The sequence below is a fragment of the Lycorma delicatula genome, chromosome 6 (assembly GCF_047948215.1).
Source record: "Lycorma delicatula isolate Av1 chromosome 6, ASM4794821v1, whole genome shotgun sequence".
Classification (NCBI taxonomy): Eukaryota; Metazoa; Arthropoda; class Insecta; order Hemiptera; family Fulgoridae; genus Lycorma; species Lycorma delicatula.
In genome coordinates, this window is record NC_134460.1 from 76,052,135 (window position 1) to 76,078,918 (window position 26,784).

At 28.4% G+C, this 26,784-nt stretch overlaps 1 protein-coding gene across 1 annotated transcript in view; it reads left to right on the plus strand.

The window, feature by feature from the left end:
- The window catches only part of LOC142326682 (thrombospondin type-1 domain-containing protein 7A-like), a 534,047-nt gene that overhangs the window by 480,825 nt on the left and 26,438 nt on the right, over positions 1–26,784 (plus strand). Inside the window, exons 9-19 of the mRNA XM_075369298.1 lie at positions 1,370–1,505; positions 3,672–3,796; positions 7,883–8,056; positions 8,529–8,635; positions 11,229–11,437; positions 13,914–14,103; positions 14,485–14,674; positions 18,983–19,101; positions 19,420–19,620; positions 20,531–20,728; positions 24,270–24,465. Of these exons, the coding sequence (XP_075225413.1) occupies positions 1,370–1,505; positions 3,672–3,796; positions 7,883–8,056; positions 8,529–8,635; positions 11,229–11,437; positions 13,914–14,103; positions 14,485–14,674; positions 18,983–19,101; positions 19,420–19,620; positions 20,531–20,728; positions 24,270–24,465 (1,845 nt within the window). The remainder of the gene's footprint in view (positions 1–1,369; positions 1,506–3,671; positions 3,797–7,882; positions 8,057–8,528; positions 8,636–11,228; positions 11,438–13,913; positions 14,104–14,484; positions 14,675–18,982; positions 19,102–19,419; positions 19,621–20,530; positions 20,729–24,269; positions 24,466–26,784) is intronic.

Consider the following 26,784-nt stretch of genomic DNA (forward strand, 5'->3'; position numbering starts at 1 on the left):
TTTGGAGCATCTGTGGCATTAGTAGACTGATAGCTTCAACAATTCTTTGTTTTAAATCATCCAAATTTCAAACTTTTCTTTGATTTACACAACTTTTAATAAATTCCCAAACAAAAGAGACCAAAGGAATCACTCCTTTGGTCTCATCTGGAGATCTAGATGGCCATGCACTTGGACCTCCTCATCCGATCCAGCATCAGGGAAAAGTATTATTCAAACACCTGGTTATATCTCAATGAAAGTGTGGTGGAGCACCATCTTGTTGGAAACTGAAGCCAGCAGGAATCTGAGGAACAGTAAAGTTCTCAAGCTTGTCGAGGTATGTGTATCCTATCACAGTGGGCCCCATGAACAAAAAACAGACTGATGATGCAATTTTTATGCAGTCCTAACCAGATATTAACTTTCAGTGTGTCCCTTTCATTTTTGATTACTGTTTAAGGTTTCAGTACCCCAAATTCAACAATTGTGTCTGATAACTTTTCCACATGTATGAAAGTTTCCTCATCACTAAACACTGACATAATTTCAAGATAATTAAGATTATTTATGACATGGTGCGTTACCTCTGCAGCAAACTGATATCATTGGCAGTGATCACTTGGTTTAATATGATGGAGTTGTAACTTGTTCACTCATAAACGGAGCCGTTTATGAACAATATTGTGAACAGTGGAACAAGGAATTTTGCAGTTTATAACTAGCCTGCCTAATTAATTTTTCAGGATTAGCAGTGAATGCATCACATATACAATCCACCATCTCATCACTAACTGAAACTTTTGAATGATTTATAATTTCTGAGATCAAGCTTCTAGTTGCTCTTAAAGGTGTATCCCACTGACAAATAAATGTAAATGTAGCAGAATCAGTATTCCATTCAGTTTGTACACACCGTTGAACATGCGTAACTGATTGAATCTCTATTAACCAAAGCATGCATTATACATTCTGTTGTGTGGTCCAGATCTTGACTGACTACAATTGCATTGTGAGTCAGCTTACCTACAGATGCTTATTCACTGACCTTGAGAGTATTATATAGAACAAATCTTAGAATTATCTCCTGACGATTGAACCTACATTTAAGAAATTAAAACTGGTGTTTTAAATACATATTGCTTTTGGATATCTTTAGCCCAAAGATATCCAAAAAAATATTGTACCAGACAATTATTAGAAGAAAACATTACCAGAGATCATATTTTAGTGTTTTTATTTTAGTATTACTTCTTATAAAATTTAAAAAAATTGTAGGTTTTTAATGAAATTGTAAAAATAGTTCTTCGAAGTACATTGTATGTAACATGGGTTCTTAATGTTATAATTTAATGAGTTGAAAGAAATTTTTATTTTAATATATTTTCAGAGTGTGCCTCAAAGAGAGAGGAGATGCAGGGCCTCCTTTCCAAGAAAGAGCATGTATTGTTGCTCAGGACTGTGTTGTAAGTGAGTGGTCAGATTGGGATATAATTCAGGAAGGATGTGTTGATACTGTTGGACAGGTACTTTTAATATTATTTTTGAGTTAAAGATTGGTAATTATTTATTAGTAAATGGTATTTTCTTTTCAAATTTTTACTGTACTACGTAAAGTAGTGTTTCATGTTATGAACATATAATGTATAGTGAAATTACACCAGTGTTGTTTAATTATTTATGTAGCAGGTTTTTGCAATTATTTAAGTACAAAATATGATTTAATTTTTCATTTAAAATCATTGTTGCAAATTAGCCGTTTAACTGCTAATTTTTGAGTAACTGAGTCAAATATATTTATATAATATTCATAGATGGATTTGAATACTAGACAGTGATACTGGTGGACTTTGGTGGTTGGAGTTCAATTAAAAACACATCTCATGTATGGTCTGAACAAGACCATACCTCATAACCTCATTTGCATGTCATACATATAATTCTCACCTCATTGGGCTTATTGTTCATAAGTTGAACAGACTGCAATTTATACATTAGAAATAAAAAATAAAATTTTATATTTGTTTGCCAAAATATGATTTGTAATGTTAAAATTTGATTAATTTTATCTTAGTTTGCCACTAGTAGTGTAAGTCTTACTGCACAAAATATATTTTTAATATTTGAACATGCAAGTCTGTAATTTTTGATGTTTTTATTTATATGGTTTTTAATAAATCCATATATGTTCACTGAAAACCTTTTAAGATGTTCCAATAAGGTTATAGGGACTAATATATGAATGATGCAGAGTGGCTTAATTTTCTCAAAACTAGATTGAATAACAAACAAGAACAATATAAAATCTGGACAATCATGAATATCAACTGACAACAATCGAATTGAAAAAAGTCCTGTTATCAGAGACAATTTTCAGTAATAGAATAAAGTCACTCTAATATCAAGGTCATGTTAAATCCAAATTTATGTCGCTATTTGACAAGAGTTTTTTCTGCAAGGTCTACAAACAAGAAACAATTTAATTTAACAGTAAAAAGAAGTAATCATAGCCTTGGATAGTAACTAATAGATGCTTTATCTGGTTATATGATATTTCTTATCAATGAGTTTGATAAAATATATTACAATTTTTTATTGTTCCTCAACTCTCCTTCTATCCTGTACTCCTTAATCATTTATTCCTGCATACACTTTACTTTACAAAAATACAGACTAAAATCAATCTCGAAAAATTTTAAAATAGTCAAAGTGAATAAAGAAAATTTGTAATGGAAACTAATACACAAGTGAAAAATGCTGGGAATAATGTAGGAGGAAACAGTGCATGAAAGAGATATGTCTCAATAACATGTAAAAACGAATATTTTTAAATTGAGTTTCATTTCTTTGTAGACAATCCTTTAGAGAGAAAAACCATCATGAAAGACAAAGATATACATGAAATAAATGACTAAAATTTTTTTGTATATTTGTATTGCAGTTGAAAAATTAGTACGGAACAGAGAAGAACATGAAAATGTTATGTGTATGATGTTCTGTATTATAATAAATGATGGATGACTTTAAAAAAAAGAAAAAGGTTTTAAAGTTGTAAACAAAATTTACATAAACTTGATGAAAAATACAAGAGCTGATGACAATATTCAATACATGGTTGGGCATGGAAATGAATGTGTTTAAAATATCTTAGTTTTGGAATTCTGAATTTTTTTGTAATGACAAAAAAGGTTTATGGTTTGTAATGGTTTAACACCATTTAATCATTAAATAATAACATAATTAATATTTTTATTATAATATTCCTTTTTTGTTTTTACTGTATGAATTCAATATTCAATACATGGTTGGGCATGGAAATGAATGTGTTTAAAATATCTTAGTTTTGGAATTCTGAATTTTTTTGTAATGACAAAAAAGGTTTATGGTTTGTAATGGTTTAACACCATTTAATCATTAAATAATAACATAATTAATATTTTTATTATAATATTCCTTTTTTGTTTTTACTGTATGAATTCAATATTCAATACATGGTTGGGCATGGAAATGAATGTGTTTAAAATATCTTAGTTTTGGAATTCTGAATTTTTTTGTAATGACAAAAAAGGTTTATGGTTTGTAATGGTTTAACACCATTTAATCATTAAATAATAACATAATTAATATTTTTATTATAATATTCCTTTTTTGTTTTTACTGTATGAATTCATAACAAATTTTTATCTATCCAGAGCTGGGCAGAAATAAGGGAGCGAAGAAGAGAAGTGCTGAGGTTACATGAAGGTCAAGGACAGAGTTGCCCTCATCTTGTTGAAACAAAATCAATAACAACTAATTTACCTTTGTGTTCTCGCAGGTAAGTATTGTTTCTATGATCTTAAATTTGTTTAGTAAAATAAATAAATAAATTTAATGGATTTCTTACTTAATACATTTAACCAATATTCTGGGGAAGGTGGTTAATTATATCCTTACTATGTGAATTTCGCAAAAGCTGAACCAGAGAATAATATTTTAAATAAAAAGGAACTTACTGAGTTGTTAATTGATTGTTATTCTCAACTTTTAGGATTACTTAAAAGCAGAGTAATGTCAAACACATAATAATTGATATATTGTGAAACTTTATTTTCAATGTGAGTATACATAACTTATTACTTGGTTTTTATTAGATTTCAAAATTGGACAAATGAAACAACTGAGATGGGAATTAGATTGTGTAAAAATTGCTTTTTGGTCACAAGCTCAGTGATACCGACTCACTCACTACCGAGAATTGTAAGATACACAAATCTCAGTGATACACAAGCATCAAGCTTATGTGATGATATCTCAAGCAAAAAAAAAGAAAAAGATTAGATTTAGATTTAATAAGATGAAATATAAAAAAAAATTTTAATGTTTCTCTAAGCAAGATAGCATTTCTTGAATTGCTTTTCTGCGTACACTACAAATCTGTAAATACAATTTTTCTATCACCCTTAGTTTTAATTAAATAATGCTTCAAACAAAAAATTAAGGGAAAATATAGTTAAAATCAGTAAAATTTATAATTTTGCAAGGCCATACCTGTGTTAGAATGATTTCGCTGATGCTTTTCTTTTATAAAAGGCAGATCCTGAATTAATGACCAACAGTTCGGCTAGCATGTTAGTATTCCATTTCCCTTTATAGCAGCTTTCCATCACCAAAATATCATAGTGGAAACGTTCACTGTGTTCATCACATACGCCTCTGAGGTTGTCCGGGAAAAAATCCAGATGTGAGTAGAGAAAATGTACTTTCGAAGACATATAATATCTCATAGTTCTGTATGAAGTAAGAAGTTGATTAACAATATCGCAGTAATTGTTGGATTTTTGTTTGACAAGAAAAGTTTTGCAAACGTCTTTAAATGAAGCCCAGTTGCACTTTCTGCATTATTTAACATTGAGTTAAATACATCATCTTTGACCAACTCTTTTATTTGAGGACCAACAAATATTCCTTCTTTAATTTTTCCTTCACTTGCATTTGGAAATTTTTTCCTGTTGTACAGAAATCTGGGACCACGCTTCTTCATTTCTTTTACAAAATTTTTCATTAGTCCTATATATGGAGAAGGGGTAAAAATATTTTTTTGGGTTCAACTGAGGGCTCATGAATAATATTTTTCCCATTTGGAGTTGTTATCTCATTTCTTCCACTCTTTGGTAACATAATGTTTATCCCTAGCTCAGCTGTTTCATTCACAAAGAAAACACATGTACTAAGTATAGCCTAACTGCTTGCCTAACAAAATAGCTATAACTTTCAAATCACCACATATGTTCCAGCTATGGTTTTTATAATTTATTTTTTCTAGAATGTCTTTCATCATATCGTATGTCTCTTTCAAATTAATACCATAAGCGATTGGTAACAAAGGATATTTGATACGTTGTTTAGTAGAACCACTTTTAAACTATACTTGGACGAATCTATGAAAATGTACCAGTCCTCAGGCAGGTTTGTGAACTTATCCTAAGTGCAACATAAGTTCATCAATATTTGTGCAATGAACCAAATTATTTTCATCAATAAAGTTCTTTTTGTTGGCATCGAAAGCCTGAAATTATTGTATTTTTTTTAAGTAAATTCCAACTTTACAGTCCTGATCCTAACAGTTCAGCTTGATTTTTTGATAAATTTTAATCCCTAACCAAGTTATTTAATTCACCTTGTGATATAAGATGTGGCTTATTGGAAGATAATTCAAAATCAAAATCATTGAAGTCTTCTTCAGTACTGCCTGATTCTTCATTGCTGCCTTCGAAACATACATTCACAGGTGGCTCAGAAACTGGAATAATTTCAATGTGAGGTACAGGCCTGTTTTCAGATTGCAATGAAGGATATTTTACAGCATGTTTAGATATTTTAGAAATTCCAGACACATTTGTAAAAGAAAAGTAACAATCGGTTACATGATCCTTTGGTTCACACCAAACCAGAGTACACCAAATGGGAAAGTACCTTCCGTGTACCTTTCAACCATTTTCTTAAATATACAAAACAATTAGTGCATACTATATGAGGAGCCCACGTCTTATCCTGATTACCAATTTTACACTGAAAGTACAAATAATATGCTTTTTTAATTAAAGGTGTAATGTTTTTTTTCTATTTGATGTTACAGTAAACTAACCACATACATAATAAAAGGCATCTACATCATTTACACAATTTTGAGGCATTATGACACTGCACTGTTAACAAACTTAAGATAGCAGTAGGACTGAACAATATTAATTATTCCTAAATTCAGTACTTAATACAAACTGTGTGTACTTAATACAGCTGTGATTTTAGCTATATGTTTTGATCTGCACAGACGTGATTAATCTCATCCATGAAGGCTCACTATTCAGTATTAGATATGATGTCATAATATGTGACTATGATATGATTTAATTCTTTGTCTAGTATTGTTTTTTATACCTTACAAATTATGTTAACAAAGTTAAACAATAAAAAATGAGCTAACAAAATACAACATAAGGGTTTAAAACACTTACTATACATTGAAAAATTAAAAAAATCCTTTAATTAAAATTTAAAACTCTTTAAAAAATGGTGGATGATAGAAAGATTTTGAGTTCATATTCATTTTCAGCATCAAAAACAGATTAAAATCAGGTATCGAATTTCAGGAAATAAATATTATGTTTATCAGTGATATTAGTGTTAGGTGATACTAGATCGTGGATACCGGTGTTCTTTGGTGGTTGGGTTTCAATTAACCACACATCTCAGGAATGGTCGAACTGAGAATGTACAAGACTACAATTCATTTACACTCATACATATCATTCTCATTCATCCTCTGAAGAATTATCTAAATGGTAGTTACCGGAGGCTAAACAGGAAAAGAAAGAAAGATTTACACCTGACATTCTGATTACTCTATTTAATTATACATTAATACACAACAAAGTATTAATACAGTTTTTTTATTAAAACATAAGGACCGCATTGTTTTATTATATTTATTTTATCTCCAATTAATTAATATTTAGAATTAACAAGGTGCACTAACTGCCATATCCAAGCAAAGAAAGAAGCTGTACTAAAACAGAAGTAGGATTATTTTATTTTTTACGGATGAATCATGAATTGTACATTAAATTCTTACATTTGTATTCACAGCTACATATTAAATGTAATTTAAAATATGTTCTGTTATAGCCGGCTCAGAGTATTCTATTTATAATGACTATCTGCAAGTGTATTTTATACTATTCCAAAATTCCCTCTTTTCAGCAAAATAATTTCTTAAAGAAGACATTATAAAATAAATCTTTGTTGCCTTAAATCAAAAAACTAAAATGATACTGTGTTGTGGGTTAAGTTAATTTTGGACCAGTTTCATTTAAAATTTTATTTAAAGGAGTGTTTTTAAAAATGAAAGATTGATGATTACCATTTCCACTTTTTTCACCTGAAGGGTTAAAATAATTTATCCCATGCTATTAAATTACTCATTATAAAGAGCAGTATGATTTTTTATGTTAATTAGCTAAAAAAGTGAAACTTTCTCTGCTTTTGTCTCATTTATCTAAAAATCTTTTTGAAAAATAGAATTTTTAAACCTCAGGTACTTGTCCAGCATCAAAGTTCATCGATTTAGGTGGAGCAGGATAAAATGAATTTCCACTAGTGGATTTTTTCACTTTGATTAGGTTGCATTTATGTTTTTATATCTGTATGCCCCCTAAATAGTGAAATGCTTTTACAGGTATAATACTTAATTGCTGATATTCATTACCTAAACTATGATAATTGGTAAACTTTTATTTATGTTTGTTATTTATCTACCATAAACTTATCAACATATCTAAAATTTTGTGTATAGTAGTTTTAAAAGTATAATTCTACAGGAGATTTTAAGTTTTTAGTAATAAATAGAATTTTCTTTTTACAGGTATAAATGGTTGGTTTCTAAATGGAGTGCATGTACGTTACCAGATGTAATGTCAGAAGTAGTTTGCGGAGGTGGATTACAATTAAGAAATATTACATGTATTGAAATAAAAAGTGGACGTCCATTACCTGCTAAGGCATGTCATGCTCTTCAAGCACCTCCAACCGTCCAGAGGTGGGTTAGCATTTAATTAAGTATTATATTAATGGTATATTCATTTATTGATATATTAATGGTTAATCTATCAATCATTACATAAAGGTTGATATCGTTAAGAACCGTTAATGATAAATTAAGAAATTTATCATTTTAAATTTTTTAATTTAAAATTAAGAAATTTAAAATGATTATAATAATAATTATCAGTATTGCAATTGTAAAAATAGGTGATACATTTGCTACCAACATTTGCAAATTACAAAAAAGCTTGTTCGTCACTAACTATGAGTAAGTTTTAATGTAAGTCATTTAATTATTTTATAAGACCTATGATTACATAATTTTATTGTAATCTCTAAACATGCTGTTCTTAAGAAGACATAATTAATGGATATTAATAAAATATGATAACTCAAAATAAATAAAAAAAGATGAAAGCAATAGAATATCTATTACTTGTATTAAATCTGCTTACATTTTTTTGTAGATGTGAAGTAGCCTGTCCCAGAGACTGTGAGGTTGGTCCATGGGGTGAGTGGGGTCCTTGTTTACCTCTTCAGTGCCCAATGAATGAAGATGTAACCTACGCAGAAGGTAAAGAAAAAGCATGTATTATTCTTTTTTTATAAGATTAATGATATGAGAAATATTTTTCTGTTATTTAATATAAATTATTTTTTTATATTGTGTTATCATATTGTATATGATACTTAGAATTAATATTTTATTTAATTACATATTTAATATATTTATATTAATGTAATATTTAATTGATAAATTTATTCTATATTTATACAATTCTAGCAGACCAAAAATTCTAGCAATGCTTAAAAATTTAATCTTTCACTTTATCTCTTTTTCCCTATTTCTATTCTTCCCTTTTTCCCTATTACCCTTTTTCCCTTCTTCTCTTTTCTCTATTTCCCTTTTCCCCTTTTTACTTACTTCCCTTTTTCCTGCCTGTAAATCAATCCAGTAGTTTTTTAGTCTATAGTGGACACATATACAAACCATTGCCTTTTATATATATAGAAGAAGAAAGACTGTTTTTGTTTCGTAAATATCTCGACATCAGCGCCACCTGGTGTAATTTTTGCAAAGACCTTTCTTTTCATGTAACTAATATATATTCTAAATATGAGCCAAATCGGACCATAAATTCAACTTTTCCAAATATCTCAATCCCAGTGCTACCTAACGAGTCTATTTTTTACAGAGGTATTTCTTTCCATGTAAGAAACACATATTCAGAATGTCAGCCAAATCAGTCCTTAAATACAATTTTTTATAATATCTTGACCCCAGCGCCACACAGCGAGTCCATTTTTTGCAAAAATATCCCTTTTCATGTAACTAATATATATTCTGAATATAAGCCAAATCGGACCATAAATACAATTTTCTAAATATCTCAACCCCCAGCGCTAATTAATTCAGAAACCTAGTGGGTCCAAACTAATTCAGAAACCTTCATGGGCATGTGCACAACTCACTAAAGTTTCATCGCAATTGGTTGAATGGTATAGGAACATATACGGGATAAACAAACTAATAATATATATATATATATATATATATATATAAAAATATAATATATATAATAAATATATATATATAAGATTTAATAAATACATTATAGAATAAAAATAATCAAGTGTAATTAATCAAAACTCAATTAATAATTTTTAAAAAAGTTTAATATGTAAAATAACACATTATCAACTAATTAAAATTTTCCTGTTCCTTTTAGGTAGATTTCATAAGAAAGCTTCCTATTGTAATGGGTACCATGATTTGACTTCCGGAAAATTTCGACATATGTTCGCATTTCACATACCCAGACATCAAAACCACCGACAGTTCAAAAGTTTGTATATACATACATGTATATATATACTTTCTTGTGGACACAATAACTGCTGTAATTTTGCGCCAATCACTTTCAAATTGATACATATAATACAATGACCCAAAATCTCAGTTCGTTAATGGGCAAAATTGGACCATGGGAGTGGAAATATAACTTTCTTATTAAGTAAAATATCGAATTCGTTTAAAGTTCCTACTATTCTTTAGATAAGGGCCTAAAACTTATCTGAGTAAAGTTTTTTGATATCACCAACCACTGTCCCAGGGAGTGGAAAAAATTGGATTTTGGAGACAAAAAAATCATACCTCCCTTAATAGGCACAGTACTGAGTCGGTTTAAAGTGGATGTTAGTCCTGTAAACATTGCCTAAAACTTTTGTCTGAAACAATTTTCGATATGACCAATCCTTACGGCAAGGGATTACCAAAATTTTTCTGGAATTGTAAGATGGGGCTTGTTGTACGCTAAACATGTGAAACTTTTTTCACATACAACCATTGTCATATTGAGTAAATTTGAAGTTTTTCTTAAAGTGAAAATCTTTTTTATCCCCTACTTAGCACTGGTGAAATCTACCTATTGGCGTACCGAAAGGAATTTTTTTACTGAGTTTATTAAAAGTACAGCAAATGAATTATATCTCTCATGAAATATTAATAAAATTGTTGTTTAGTTTTCACTGGTGTATACTAATTTCATTTTCACTACTGTCTAGACCTCTGAATTAGTTCACAATGCTATTTATCAGCTTTTTGAAATTTAAAAATATATATTTATTTTTTTATTCTTAGGTATTTGAAACAACCGTTTATTTTATAAAGCGTTTATTATTTGTAACTGTCAGATGAAAAGACAGGAAATATACATGGATAAGAAACACAAGTTTCTTTATACTTATGTCAGATATGTAGAGTAGATTGGTTTATACATATATCAATATTCCATTGTGGTTGAACCAAATAATTTTTTTTTATTGACACAATGATTTGAGTTATAAAACATAATTGGGAAATACTCCTTGTTTTAACAGGTGTTTTTACCTTTTTATAAGAGGGTTAACATGCTATTTTAAATCATAATAATTATTATTAAGTTTTATTAGAGTTTTTATAATTAGTAATAGGAATAATTTTTATATTGTTTATTTAATGATCACATTGAAATGATACATTTAAAATTCCTTCAAAATTTGTATTTGTGTGAATTTACATTTTTAAACATTCTATGTTTATGAAACCATAGAATTCTTTAAAAAGTAATTATTTTAAGAAGTAACAATGAACATTTTTTTAAAAATCTGAATGTATTTTTTTAAAGGTCATAGAAAAAGATCTCGCACTGTTATAACACCACCAAGCGCGTTAGGTGTGGAATGTCCAAGTTTAACAGAAGTACAACCTTGTCCACAACCACAGTGTTATAAGTGGACAGTGGAACCATGGGGAAGCTGTATTTTAGATGTTGGAAATTCTAAATGTGGAACTGGTACAAGAACACGTTCAGTGACCTGCACAACTCACCAAGGGGTAATTATGATAAATAAAATGTAATTATAATATTATATTTCACATTATAAGTTTTTGTGAGTTATATCATAGGCAATATTTTTAAAAATTACAAAATGTTTTATAGAAATGTGTGTATGTATGGCGTACTATTGTTTTGAACTTTAATCAGTGATATAATTGTGAATAATGGTACTTTTTTATATATATATATGTTATATATGTATATATATATATATGTTATGTTTTTTATATATATATATATATATTATATATATATATATAATATATATATATATATATATGTTGACTACATATATTAGTGTCAGGTTTCTGGTAATTTCTTCTCTCATAATTTGTGTAGTGTCATTTTTTTTTTAAAATGGCACAACACAAATGGCATGGATGATAATGTAAAAGTTCAAATAAAAAATGTTTAGTTTTGGTTTTTAATTAATTGTGTGGTTTATGTCAAGTTGAAAAATAAATAAATACTAATTTTTTTCATCAGTATATAAAATTTATTCACATATATATTTTGAAAAGCAGTTGAACAAAAAATCAGAAACCTAAAATTTGAATTTAGCTCCTATTAATAACCATCTCATTAAATTTATTCTAAGATGAACACAGAATCATGGCAAGTTTATAGTATACATCTACCCAAAGAGAACTAATCATTATTAAAATAAAATAATTAAACAAAAATTCAATAAAATAATAAATATTAAAATAAATAAAATTTAATTTACAACGAATTCCAAACTACATAGATTATATCTGGACAGATTTTTAATTTAATATATATTTCATAGAAATGAAAAAAAATATGTAAAATTGCTTCTTATACAGTTGGTAAATGTTTTAAGAATGTTTTGTTTAATGAATTTTAATTAAAAACTGGAAGGTTAGTCTATGCTATAATTTAGTTAATGATTAAAAACATCAAAGAATGCTGTTATAATTTTATAGAAAGTAATTGAAAATATTTTTTTGCTTTGCCCCTTGTAATTTACTTAAACATTAAACACAATATTTTGTATTCTTCAACAGGCACAAGAGATTTTCAAGAGAATACTTTTTTTAAGTATATTCCTTTTTAAAAAGCTTAACATGTTACCAAAATAATGAATGAAATGATGTAAAATTTATTGAGGGTGAAAGTAAAACATCACCGAACATGTTATGGTAACTGCTTCTTTTATTAATTGTTTCATTCTAATTATGGAACTTGGAAATCAAGCATTCTAAGAAAAAGTAAAAATAATGTTGTTTTTTTTTTCATTTTCATAAAAACATAAACAGTAATGTTCTTGAAGTTCAAATGAATTTGCAGTAAAACAATGTGAAGATGAAGATGATTTAATATAGTATATTTTTTTCCATCATTTTTTATAAAATTGTGACAACTCAAATTCAGATATTTTCCTTATATGTCAACAAAAGAATACTATTTGTTTATTTCTCAACAATAAACATATGCAGTAAGTTAGATAGTTTTACCTTAAAGACTTGTGCAATTATTTGAGTACTGTTAACATGTGATGTGATGGGTATTATTGGAAAGAGAAAGATTTTTACAATTTGTACAGATAGATTTTACTTTATTCTGTTCTTTACTGGAAAACCCCAAAAAAACAAATCACATTATTTTCAGTACTATTATATAAAGTACAACTTATATATATATAACTTTTGTGAGAATATAAAATTTTCATATATTGTCAGTTCTGTTACTTTTTTATGAACATGTAATAATATTTTTTATTCATCTAATGTCATACAGAGACCTATACCTAATTCACACCAAAATGATATAATACTACATTCAAACTATTTGTCCATCTGATTACATTTATCATATATTTATTGAAAAAAAAAGTTTACTTAACTGCTTCCATATTAAAGCATCTTTTGTATTAAACCATGTTTATCATAATTAATATCATTATTTTTTCCATAAATGTTAATATCTAAAAGGTTTTGATTTTAAACCACTATCAGGTAAGTTTATAAGTTATAAAAAATCTGTAATATATCTTCACAGATAAGATTCAAGCTCATTTGTAAATCATGTAAATGTAAATATTCATAAAGCAGATGATCAATATAGATCAAATACTCACCCATTTGATCACACCATGAGATTTTCTATGACTATCTTAATTGGTATATATGATTTTGAAATAACATATTACATTTTTTAAATATTTATTTAAATTTGTTGTAACTATAAATTCAGGGAATTAGATGTAAAATTTTTTTTTATGACCCTGATGCAATCAAAATAAGTTTTTTTTATTTTTTAAACATAATTAAATTCTGTAAAATAATTTATTGTTAAATTTTAAGGTTAAGAAGTCATATAGAAATTTTGATTTATAATTTCACTTAAGTTATAGTTTCAATGAATAAAATTATTAAAAGTCTCTTGTTTCACTAAAATTAAAAAATATATATTTTTTTAATTTTATTATTATTTTTTTTTTTTTTTTAGGAAGTTGTAGCTAATTGGTTGTGCACACAAATGAAGCCTCCAACTGAAGAACCATGTCTTTTACCTTGCCCATATGACTGTGTTGTCTCTGGATGGTCTGCATGGAGCCCATGTTCACATCCATGTTCAAGTAGAATAAAAATGGCCTTTCGACAACGTAATAGAACTATTATTGCTCCTCCTGGAAGTGGTAATATACATCTTTATATATTTTTTCTTAGAAAATATTTTAGTGGTTATTTTCTATAAATTAAATTACTCCTTTCTCCATTTGCAAATAGAAATATGGTAAAATTTCAGAAAGGTCATGAATACGCTATTTGTTCAATCAGTCAAATGGCTATGAGAAAACCTCATGCAATTTACTCACTCAGTAAATTCAATATTATTAATTATACACACTTTAACAGTTGATTTTTGAGAAACTTTATTGTAAGTAATTTTGAAGACACAAGCAGTTCATTATGATATGAACTGGATGTACACAATCAACAAATTTCTACCTTTTTAAGTTTATTATGTTTTCTGCAATTTTGTTTTTACTATAATATTATTTCCTTTCTAATTGTAGGTGGTCATTCATGTCCAAACCCTGATGAAATGATGCAAATGGATGGTTGTAATACTCATGGATGTCATGGTTATAGCTGGCGAACATTACCTTGGCAGCCATGTAATGCAACATGTGATTCAACTGAAGGTATTCAGACAAGAGATGTATGGTGCGTTCAAGATAACCAGTATCAAGTCAGCAACTCTGAGTAAGTACCAATTGAAAAATCATTGAAATAAATACATCATCTTTGATTCTGTGTAAGGCAGTCAACTACATACCTTAAACCTAATGGTTGTAATCTACCTAATCTCTTTATTATGAGTATATATGGAAATATATATGGATAAGAAATACAAGTCTCTTTAAACTTATGGCAAATATGTGGAATAGACTGGTTTATTCATAGATCAATATGTCACTGTGGTTGAGTTTAATAATATTTTTTTATTGATGCAATGATTTGAGTCATAAAACATATATTGGGAAGTACTCCTTTTTATCTGTTCATAAAAGAGTTAAGATACTATTTTAAATCATAATAATTATTATTAAATTTTGTTGCACTTTTTTATAATTATTAATAGAAATAACCGTTAAATTATTGTTTGATAAGTAATCATTATATATTTCAAATTCCTTCAAAAATTTGCATTTCTCAAATGCAAATGTTTTAAAGTCTGTTTTCTTAACAAATGATAAATTTTATGAGGATGATAGAATTCTTACATAACATATTTTTGTCCTTGTGATTGATTTTTTTTTTACGAGGCTTGTTTCAAGAATGGCCGATCAGTAACAAAATAAGAATAGTTGAAAAAATGAAAAATAATACTTTCAAGTACTTACATATTTACTTTATTTTCCTACATAATCACTATGTCATTTCAAACACCTTTGTTCGTGAAACAAGCTTCTTCAAATCTACTGCATGAAATTCTGCCATCTGGGATTGCAGCCATTTTTATGATCAGTCATGAAGATTTGAACAGTCTTTCTAAACTCATGACACCATTGCCTCATTGAGTAGGCCCATATGTTTCACACAATTGACGGTGAATTTCAGCAGCATTCTGTCCTTGTGCGCTCCATATGTTTCACACAATTGACGGTGAATTTCAGCAGCATTCTGTCCTTGTGCGCTTAGAAATTTAATCACTGATCGAACATCACAACTGGTGGGATTTGTTATTACTGCACTGATTTTAACACACTGACTCCCGAAGGCAAACAACAATGAACTGGTAACAATTTGGTTGTTACATGTCCAACAGACCACTTATAGTTACTGTGCATGCACGAACCAATTAATTGCCAGTCGCTATTTGTCTTATCGGCCCTTACTTTTGAAGAACACCTTGTAAGAACTATGTAAATATATCCAATTGAAAAAGGAAAAAAAATAAATATATTTAATGATTTTAAAAACATTAATCTGAAAATAGAATTTTGTAATAATTATTGAAAATTTCAACCACATATTTATAGGCAACCTTTGACTTATTCAAATTTGTGAATATTGCACCACAAATATCTTTTGTAACGTAGATCTTCTAATTTTTGCATTCTTTTTCTATAAGTAATTTATAGTTCTTCTCTGTATAAGGATAATTGTTATACATAGTGTTTTTTTAAGCCTCAAAAAAAAATCAGGCTTGATTGTGAAATCAGGAGACCTGAAAAACTATATTTTTTTGTAATTAAGCTATATAAAAAACTGATAGTTTGGGATTTTATGTATGTTGAGGCACCAGCTTGTTACAGCTAAGGGTAGCTATCTTCAGGCTTTAAATAGAGCAATAAACCGAGTTACATTTATCTTTCTAATAATCTTGTTAAAAATAATTTGTCTAAAGGTTTTTATTGGAAAATTGACACATGAAATGGTGATATTTTAGCTATTCCAAATTTAATTATTCTGTAGATTAATGTAGCTGCTCAGATTGAATCTAAATTCATCAATAAAATAAAAACATTTTCTGATAATTGTCGTGTCAGTAAGTAGTAATTTCTCTAAATATGCCTTTTGTTGAGGCATTTTCTAAATCTGAGTAGTTCTTCAGGAGCCCTTATTTTAAAAATAACTGTTTTCACTAATTTAGTTTTTTTTGGCCAGAAATTAGTTGCTTATAGACAGATCTCTGTGTATAAGTGATTTGATATTGCCAAGTAGAAAATTAAAGCAACAAAAAAATATTTAAAAAATAATCCTAGATGATATTAAAAAAAATATTTAAATATCTATTTCTGTGATGAGAGTTGAACTTTTCATCTTGTAGTTCTTGGAAATTTCACTTATCAGTTTGGGATCAAGAGGCCCACTTTCTACCAGGCGGGTGGGCAATTTAAGTGAAGTCCAGCATGTAATCATTTATATCATAAAGATAGAATTATAATAGTTTTTCTACAAAAAGGATGCTGATTCAAATTTATCTCAGATCAGTTACAATTCATAGCCAGACTTCTCAGCTAAATTAGGTGTAATGGATATCTTAAATTAACTTATAAGAGAAGTTAAATCCAGTTAGACATGATGCTAACACCATCATCTCCTTGAGCATCAATGGCTGTAAATTATGATTTCTCCAACTATTTCATTCCTTTACCTCTCCATAGAATATTTTTAATGGGCTTCTTTTAACATTTGTTTAAATAAATTTCTCATGTAGAGAAATTTTAAAAGAAAGTTACAGAACTCAGTATTTGCGACAGATAATAAATAAAGTGTTTAATAAAGTATTGAACTAGAGGATTAAACAATAAATAGACTGAGTTTTAATAACAAACATATGTTTGTTATTAAATGCTTCAGAATAGAAAAAATAGCATTACTAAGCTGCTTGTTGAACTTGTTTGAAAGAGGTTAAAGTTGAAAAGGTTTAACTGTGTTTGTATTAATTTTTCACTGTTTGTGTAAATGTTGTAAATTTTAGTGGAATCGCTTTATTGAAGCATCTTATCTTTTTTTATATTATTGAAAAATATATCTACACTATTATATAAAGAGGAAATAGGTTTTTGTTTGTTCAAGATAAACAAGAAACTACTCTATCAATCATAACCAAATTTTTACCCATGCTTCTTGGCATAACTGAAAAGGTTTTTAGATATATTTCATCTCGAAAAAAAAGTATATATATATATATATATATATATATATATATATGTTTGTAGTAGTAGAGATTTGCCAGCTGAAGCACAAACTTTAATGAATTGAATTAATGAACTGTGAACTGTGAGTCTCTATCACTGTGTGAGCTGGGTTTCAACTGAATGGGACGCTGTTTTGGAAGGTGGAATGGGGTGCTTTTCTAATATATCTGCAAACAATCATATGATTTTCAAAATTCAAATGGGGTATTTGTTAGTAGATGGAAAGCTAACTTTTGCATGCATCAGGTACACTCTCAATCTAACAGATCACAGTTCGGAAATGTATATATATAAAGTTTGTTAGTTTGTTTGTTATCACATTATGCGAAAACCAACTGACCAATTACTTTCAGATTTGCAGGATACATTCGTGTTATCCTCAGGAAGATTTTAAGCCACTGACTGAGACCTCTTGGTTCTGGGAGGTCCCAAGGAGCCCCTGAGTTGCCTCTGGGATTCATCTGGGCTGACCTGAGCCCTGAGTGTCCAGGTTCTTGCTAGATGAGCCGGCTAGTCATTAAATAATTTCATCAAGGCACTTTTTTTTCATTTGAATCATTTATGATTTATTGATATGCTATACCTTCCAACAGAAACTTATTATTTGTAATATTTTTATTCTGCATTAATTAAATGTCATTTACTTAGATTATTTAGTTAATTAAATTTATTAAAAAAAAGTAAATAATGTACCTTTCTTTTATTTTTCAGTATCCTTTTCTGGCTGCTAATAAAAATATTTTTGTTCTGCATCATGTTCTTCTATTTAGATAAGACCTTGAATATTTTTTATCTTCATCATTAGTTTTATAGAAATTATTATTATAAAATCTATTAATTAAGTAATTCATATCCATGTATTTTACCTTGTCATCTGAGGCTGATTGTTGTAGTTTGAGTCTTCAAACTATACTTTGGAGTAGATGATTTTCCAACTTTAAGAAAAGAATAACTACAAGTAAGACAAATTATGAAATATTTGTAATACAAAAGAGAAGAGGCTGAGTACTGAGGAGAGAATATTCTGCAATTTTGTTCTGTAGTTTGAAAAAAAAATTATTACCATTAAATACTTAAATAACTGTTAAACAGGCAAAAGGAAACACTTTTAAGTACACCATATGAATACACTGCATATTCAATAAACAGATTCCTCACAACCTCTATAAATTATAATCCTGAATGCTAGACCATAATTTCTATGCAGTGGATACTTGGGCCTCAGTCACATCTATTTGAATATTAAATTTTTAATATACTTATTTTACATATTAATAACAAACTACGTATATGAATGTAATTTTATATACATTTACTTAATGTAGATGTTAGTATATTGTGTACAATTCTTTTTTTTTTGTAGTTGTGCATTACTTCCAAAGCCAATCGAATCAAGAACATGTACTCGTGATTGTCCTGCAGAATGTGAAGTCTCTCCTTGGTCTGAGTGGTCACCATGTCCTGAAAATACATGTCTTCCAAGTATGTATTTGAGTAATGATAATATTTTTCTAATATATATATATATATATATATATATATATATATATACACACACACACACACACACACACACACACACACACACACACACACTTATTACTATGCATAGGATTATACTAATCAATGAATTTTTTTCTGGTACTTTCTTTTTACATGAATTCTTTTATAAAGTAAAATTCCTTTAAAGTAATAATGATATTCTAATATTTACTTTGCTTAAATCCATTGTTTATTTTTATAGAGCTAATTATATATTAAACAACATAGTTTCTAATTATAATATGATCAAATTTTCAGATGGCACAAGAATAGGTCCAGTGAAGCAGTCTAGGTATCGTGTAATTGTAGCTGGTCAGAATTGTGAACCACTTCATGAAACAAGAGATTGTTATGTACCTGCAGTGACATCTTGTCCTCATTATGTTTTTAAGACTGGTACTTGGTCACAGTGTCAGCTTGCTTCTAAAACTAGATGCGGTCACGGTCTCAGAACTAGAGGTAAGTATTTACATTAATACACAATAATTTTAACTTTTGTAAATGTAGCTTTTAGAATTGCTTAATATTTTTTTTTTTATATTTCTAGTTCTTATTTTAATATATTTAATAAAATAATAACAATAAACAAATTATTTTATTTTTTTATTACAGTGTTTGATTACAGATTTATTTAAAAAAAGGAAATTGTTGTTTAAATACCCTGCATACTCAATTTATATAAATTCTTCTTTATTTTCATTAACACAGATAGGTCACATCTTTTCCTTGGTGGTTGGTAGCATCATTTCTCTATCAACATTTGTTATTTGTGTAACTTTTTCTGTGACTAATTAGAATATATGATCAGTAACATGAAGAGCTATTTAGTGGTGTATTGTTTATAATTCTGTAGCAAAATATTATAAATGGATACACTAAAGCAGCTATCTACAATACTACACTTTTTGTTTTACATTATGAACTGTTTTCCTGGTAGTGTTAGAGAAAATTTGCCTCCTTATGATAATTTGTTGCTTTACATTATCATTCCCACCCAGTATGTATTATATTAAGACCAATGTCAAAGCACATGAGGTTCAAAAGCAACTAATCAGGTTTCTTTTTCTGAGAGTAATTATATTCACTTTATAGCCCTGTAGTGTACAAAGTGAAGGTATCATATATGTAGGATTGAATATTACCTACATTTCAATGGGCGTAATATCATGAGAATAGTTATGCTATTTTCAGCAATTAATGTCAAGTCACTTTCAACTATTACAACTGCAATACATAAATAACAAAAAGTTTAGTTAGCTTTAGATTTAATAATGTAAGTTATGGTAATTAATTAACATTTTATTTATTTGTGATAGAAATAGTTTGTGTATTTTGAATGCTAATTTTTATCTTAATTTATCTGTTAAAGATTTATGGTGTAGTAAAAAAAATATGGATACACATGAAGAACTGAGATTGTGCCTAAGGACAGGAAATCCAGTACCAATGACTGTCCAACGATGTCACGTAGATTGTCATTTGCCATGCCAATTAACCGAATGGAGTTCTTGGTCACAATGTGCTCAGCCTTGTGCTGGTCTCAGAATACGCACTAGACAACTAATTGGTCAGTTTTTATTGGTATTTTGATTTTTTTTAATATTATCCTTATAATAATTTTGTTGAGTTAATATTTAGTGCTATAAAATTTTTTAATACATTAGAAATAAAATTTGTGAATTAAAATGGTTTACTAAATAGGTTTAATTTTAATGTTATGTATAAGTTATGATAGTATATGCTTTAATAATTATTAGTTTAATTTCTTTTAGAATAAATTGTAATATCTTATTTAACATAATAATTCTATATCTGTAGCTGAGTTGAAGCAATGATTATGATTTATTGTTTCACTACAGAAAGGGGTACATTAGTCCCTTGCTTTACACTGTCAATTCCTGCCATCTTATGTTTGTGACATTTGTTACAATTGAAGCACTAGTTAAAATTGCTTTCTTTGAGAATAATAAGGTTCACATATACAGCCAGTCCCTGAGGTGAACAAAAAGAATGTGTCACTTGTTTGGTGAATATCACCTATGACTTTGTAAGCTTGGCATGATGATATGAAGCATATTTGTATATTTGCCTCGTTGAAGAAAGAAGTGGGGAAACTACTTCACTCCTCACTTACTCTAGTAAGACTGGCACAGGAGGTCTAAATTCGTAGGTTGGTTGTTACTTTAAATATAAACTTAAACTTAAATGTTATCATAGCACATATTATGATATCATATCCAATACTGAAGAGTAAGCCTTCATGGAAAAGATTAATCATTCTGTGCAGGTCAAAACATATAGCTGAAAACACAGATGTAATGTTTGTATTAAGTCCTGGATTTAGGAATGAATTAATTTTGTTCAGTTTTATTGCTATTTTAAGTTTGTTAACAGGGCAGTGTTATAATGCCTCAAAATTGTATAATTGATGTGGATGCCTTTTGTTATGTATGTGGTGAGTTTACCATAAAATCAAATAGAAAAAACATTACACCTTAATTAAAAATGCATATCATTTGTACTTTCACTGTAAAATTGATGATCACGAAAAGACATTGGCTCCTCATATAATGTGCACTAATTGTTTTGTATATTTAAGAAGATGGATGAAAGGTACACAGAAGGCTTTCCCATTTGGTGTAGCTATGGTTTGGTGTGAACCAAAGGATCATATAACCGATTGTTACTTTTCTTTTACAAATGTGTCTGGAATTTTTTAAATATCTAAACATGCTGTAAAATATCCTTCATTGCATACCTGTGAATGTATGTTTCGAAAGCAGCAATGAAGAATCAGGCAATACTGAAGAAGACAACAATGATTTTGATTTATCTTCCAATAAGCCACATCTTATATCACAAGGTGAATTAAATAACTTGGTTAGGGATTAAAATTTATCAAAAAATCAAGCTGAACTGTTAGGATCAGGACTGTAAAGTTGGAATTTACTTAAAAAAAATACAATAATTTCAGGCTTTCGATGCCAACAAAAAGAACTTTATTGATGAAAATAATTTGGTTCATTGCACAAATATTGATGAACTTATGTTGCACTTAGGATAAGTTCACAAACCTGCCTGAGGACTGGTACATTTTCATAGATTCGTCCAAGTATAGTTTAAAAGTGGTTCTACTAAACAACGTATCAAATATCCTTTGTTACCAATCGCTTATGGTATTAATTTGAAAGAGACATACGATATGATGAAAGACATTCTAGAAAAAATAAATTATAAAAACCATAGCTGGAACATATGTGGTGATTTGAAAGTTATAGCTATTTTGTTAGGCAAGCAGTTAGGCTATACTTAGTACATGTGTTTTCTTTGTGAATGAAACAGCTGAGCTAGGGATAAACATTATGTTACCAAAGAGTGGAAGAAATGAGATAACAACTCCAAATGGGAAAAATATTATTCATGAGCCCTCAGTTGAACCCAAAAAAATATTTTTACCCCTTCTCCATATATAGGACTAATGAAAAATTTTGTAAAAGAAATGAAGAAGCGTGGTCCCAGATTTCTGTACAACAGGAAAAAATTTCCAAATGCAAGTGAAGGAAAAATTAAAGAAGGAATATTTGTTGGTCCTCAAATAAAAGAGTTGGTCAAAGATGATGTATTTAACTTAATGTTAAATACTGTAGAAAGTGCAGCTTGGGCTTCATTTAAAGACGTTCGCAAAAAGTTTCTCGGGAAACAAAAATCCTACAATTATCACGATACTGTTAATCAACTTCTTACTTCATACAGAACTATGAGATATTATATGTCTTCGAAAGTACATTTTCTCTACTCACATCTGGATTTTTTCCCGGACAACCTCGGAGGCGTATGTGATGAACACGTTGAACGTTTCTACTATGATATTTTGGTGATGGAAAGCTGGTATAAAGGGAAATGGAATACTAACATGCTAACCGATTACTATTGGACATTAATTCAGGATGCTGCTGAGGCTATTAATAAAAGAAAAGTATCAGCAAAATCATTCTAACACAGGAATTGCCATGCAAAATTATAAATTTTACAGATTTTAATTGTATTTCTCTTAATCTTTTTTGAAGTGTAATTTAGTTGAAGTGTTTTCTGGTGTTGTCATGATTTTGCCAATAATGCTCAACCTCTACAGTAGATAAAACTGTTCAATTGTTGGAAAAATTTGGGTGGGGAATTTATTACCATTCACTCTATAGCCTTAATCTTGCTTAAAGTGATTATTAATAATTCATTCATTTATAGAAAATGGTTGGGTTGCAGCAGTTCAAAAATGACAATGAACTGAACATCACTATTATTAACTGGTTCAAGACACAAATGATGGACTTATATGAATATTATAGAATAAAGAAGATTTTGAAACGATATCAAAAATGCATATAAAAAATGTCAGAGATGATTGTGTGAAAAAAATAAGATGTGGAAAAATTTCCAGATTATTTTGGCTATAATTAATCACTTTTATTTTTCAGTGGTTTATTGATTTTTATTTTCAGAACAAATGTTAAAAAACCACCTTGTAAAATTAACACAAAACATTTTTTAGTTTATTCTGTAAGTTAAACAAAAATTACTAGAAACTCAGGACTTTGATCAACTTCTTATGATATGCTGTTCTTGAACTACTAGTATGATGTTATGAATAATCATAAATTTAACAATTTTCCTGAACATTTAGTGTAAAACTGTAACCTGAAAATAAGTAGCTTAAAAATGTGATATAACTTATGTTATATCACAGTGTTATATAACTTATGGCAAAATTGCTGATGAATAATTGGTGAATGTTATTGTATTGATATCCATTGCCACTACCTTTAATTTAATTTTGAAATGGCAGTGGATATAAGTTGAAGTTCTTTTTTTGTTTTAAGTAGATTTGTATCGGTACTTAATGGAATTTTATATTTTTAAACAAGTTGTGAAAATACAACTTAATAATTATTATTATTTGCTCCAGAAAATCAAATAATTATTTTCTTTGAAATGAAACATCCTTGCTCATAATATTATTTAATTAAAGTATTATTCAGTTTTTATTTAATTATACTTTTTTTTTCTGTTAAAAGTGTAATAATTTATCAGTGTGTATTTTAATCATTTATTAGGTTCTTCATCTGAACATGTTATGTGTTCTGACATACCACTAGTTGAAAAACTGTCATGTCCTTGCTCTCAGTATTATCCTCGACCGGTATCTGATTGGTCAACTTGTATTACAAATGACAGTACGGGCTGTGGAACTGGAATGCGATATCGTGCTCTTGCCTGTATGAATGATAAGGACCAGATGGTTGATCCCAGGTAATTATAAAGATTATATGAGTGAGTGAGAGATAGAAAAAGTGTGTGTGTGTATGTGTGTGTGTGTGCACATGGATAAGCATATTACATCTTAGAATTTATTTTAAATACCATTTTCAAATATAAGTTTTAACAAGTTTAGCTTGAATTTTTAATTAAACTCCTCATTTATTACATATTATTATGCTTATTTTGATTTTCTCTTAAATTATTATCTTCCATTGGTTAAACTGTTTTTTTTTATTTATATATATATATATATATATAAATTCATTATCTTATCATCAGTGGACCATGTTGCAGGCCAGTTGTCTTATGGACTGCAACAAATAAACCATTACTGTTAGCCACTGCAATGCACTGGTACATTAGCCCTTTTATAGTAAAAAAAAATCTACACTGGCACTCAAGTCAACCCAATATTGAAATTTTTTTTACATAAATTGGTTTTATAAACCTTTATACTTAGTTTAAACTTTAACACATTAGCGACAGGTTAAATTTTTCTAACTTTCTTGGCTGCCATTCCTTTCTTAGTCTTCCGTCAAGTGCACTGTAGAAATGGTTGAAATTTCTGCAAGTGCAACACATATATTTTATGATATTTTGATTTTTAACATCATTATATTAAATGATAGCATTCTATATCTTATTTTTATTTGTACTCTTTAATGTACATGTTTCAGTCTCAAGGAGCTGCACTATGGTTATGAATTATTAGTAAAGTGTTTGGATCATTCTACTCATTTGATCTTGCTTACTTATGTGTTTGCTAGTTATAGGGACTGAAACTAAAAATTTTCTAAAAATGTACCTGACTGTTTATTTTTATCTCAGGCAATTATATATGTTTTATTTTGATTATTGGCTATTTGATTAATTAATCGCACTATTTACCCAATAAAATCTACAAGTATGGCGTGAAGTTGTACACACTTTGTACAACAAATGGATTGTGAAATAGCTATATATGCAAACTAATCCAAAAGAAAAGGTACAAATAATCCAAGAGAAAATCATACTAAATCAGTAGTATTCAAATTAATAAACGCTATAGAATATTCAGAGGGAAGAACATAATATATAGACAATCTGATATACCTTTTGCAAAAAACATATGTGAAAACAAAACTGTGTACTGTGGAACTTTACAAAGTAAGCAGAAAAGAGTTCCAAAAAAATAATCCAGACAAAGTTTAAAACTTGGTGAAATAATTGACCAAGAATAAGATAAAATTAAGGTAATAAAATGGAAAGATAAAAGCATGGTTATGATGTCAATTACTGTATATTCTCATGATGACATCAATTTAGTCGAAACTGGGAAGATAATTAAAAAAGGCAAAGCAGCGAGAAAACCAAGTTATGTAATATGTCACAATTAGGCAAAAAAAGAGACAGATGTTAGTGACCAGATGTCATTATACCATTCTGTTTTGCAGAAGAGTGACAAATGGTACAGGTAAGTAGCATTCAAATTACGTTTTTGAGTGGCAGTAGTTAATGCATGGGTTATTAATAAGATGATTCTGGGTAATAAAAAAATGACTATAACACAATTCAAGAGAACATTAGCGAAGAGTTTAATTCATATGGACAATAACACAGTAAAGAAACAACCGGTAAGAGATTACACTACACATTCTTCAAGCCACAAGGATAAGGGCAAAAGAAATAAAAAAACATGCAGAGGTTGCTACCAAAATCTAAAAGAAATAATGGCTAGCAAAAAAGCATGTAGAAAAGTGCATAAAGTTATTTCTTAATCCCAAGACAGTGACAGGAAAGCGGGATATTGTTTGGAGTGTTTTAATTTATGTCATTTAACAATTTTAACAAAAAACTCAGCAAAACTCAAATTCTTATTAGTTATTGCTCATTGATTACTGTGTTTTTATTTTATGTTTAGGATTATTTTTTTGTTATAGTAATTATTTTTTCATCTTAATCTGATTTCAGGAGTAAAATAATAATTTCATATCTTTCTTTAATATAAAAATTTTGAAAATCTCAAGTATTTTTTTTTATTGCTTATTGTTTTCATTATGTTATTTTTAGTTTAGGTATTATTGTTTTTTACAATAATTTTATTACAAAGTGAAATTAGTCTTCATTCTTCTGATTGAATCTTTATTTAGTTTCTGTACTAAAAAATGTCATTTCATTTTATTTATTGTAGTTCGTAGTTTTACCAGCCCCTCAAAAGTGTTTTATCAAAATAAACCCAATAAAATAAAAAAATTTGGTTAACTAATATGAAAGTAAAGCACTAACAGTCATAAAAATTGAATTTCATCCTAATACACTTATGAAATTCAC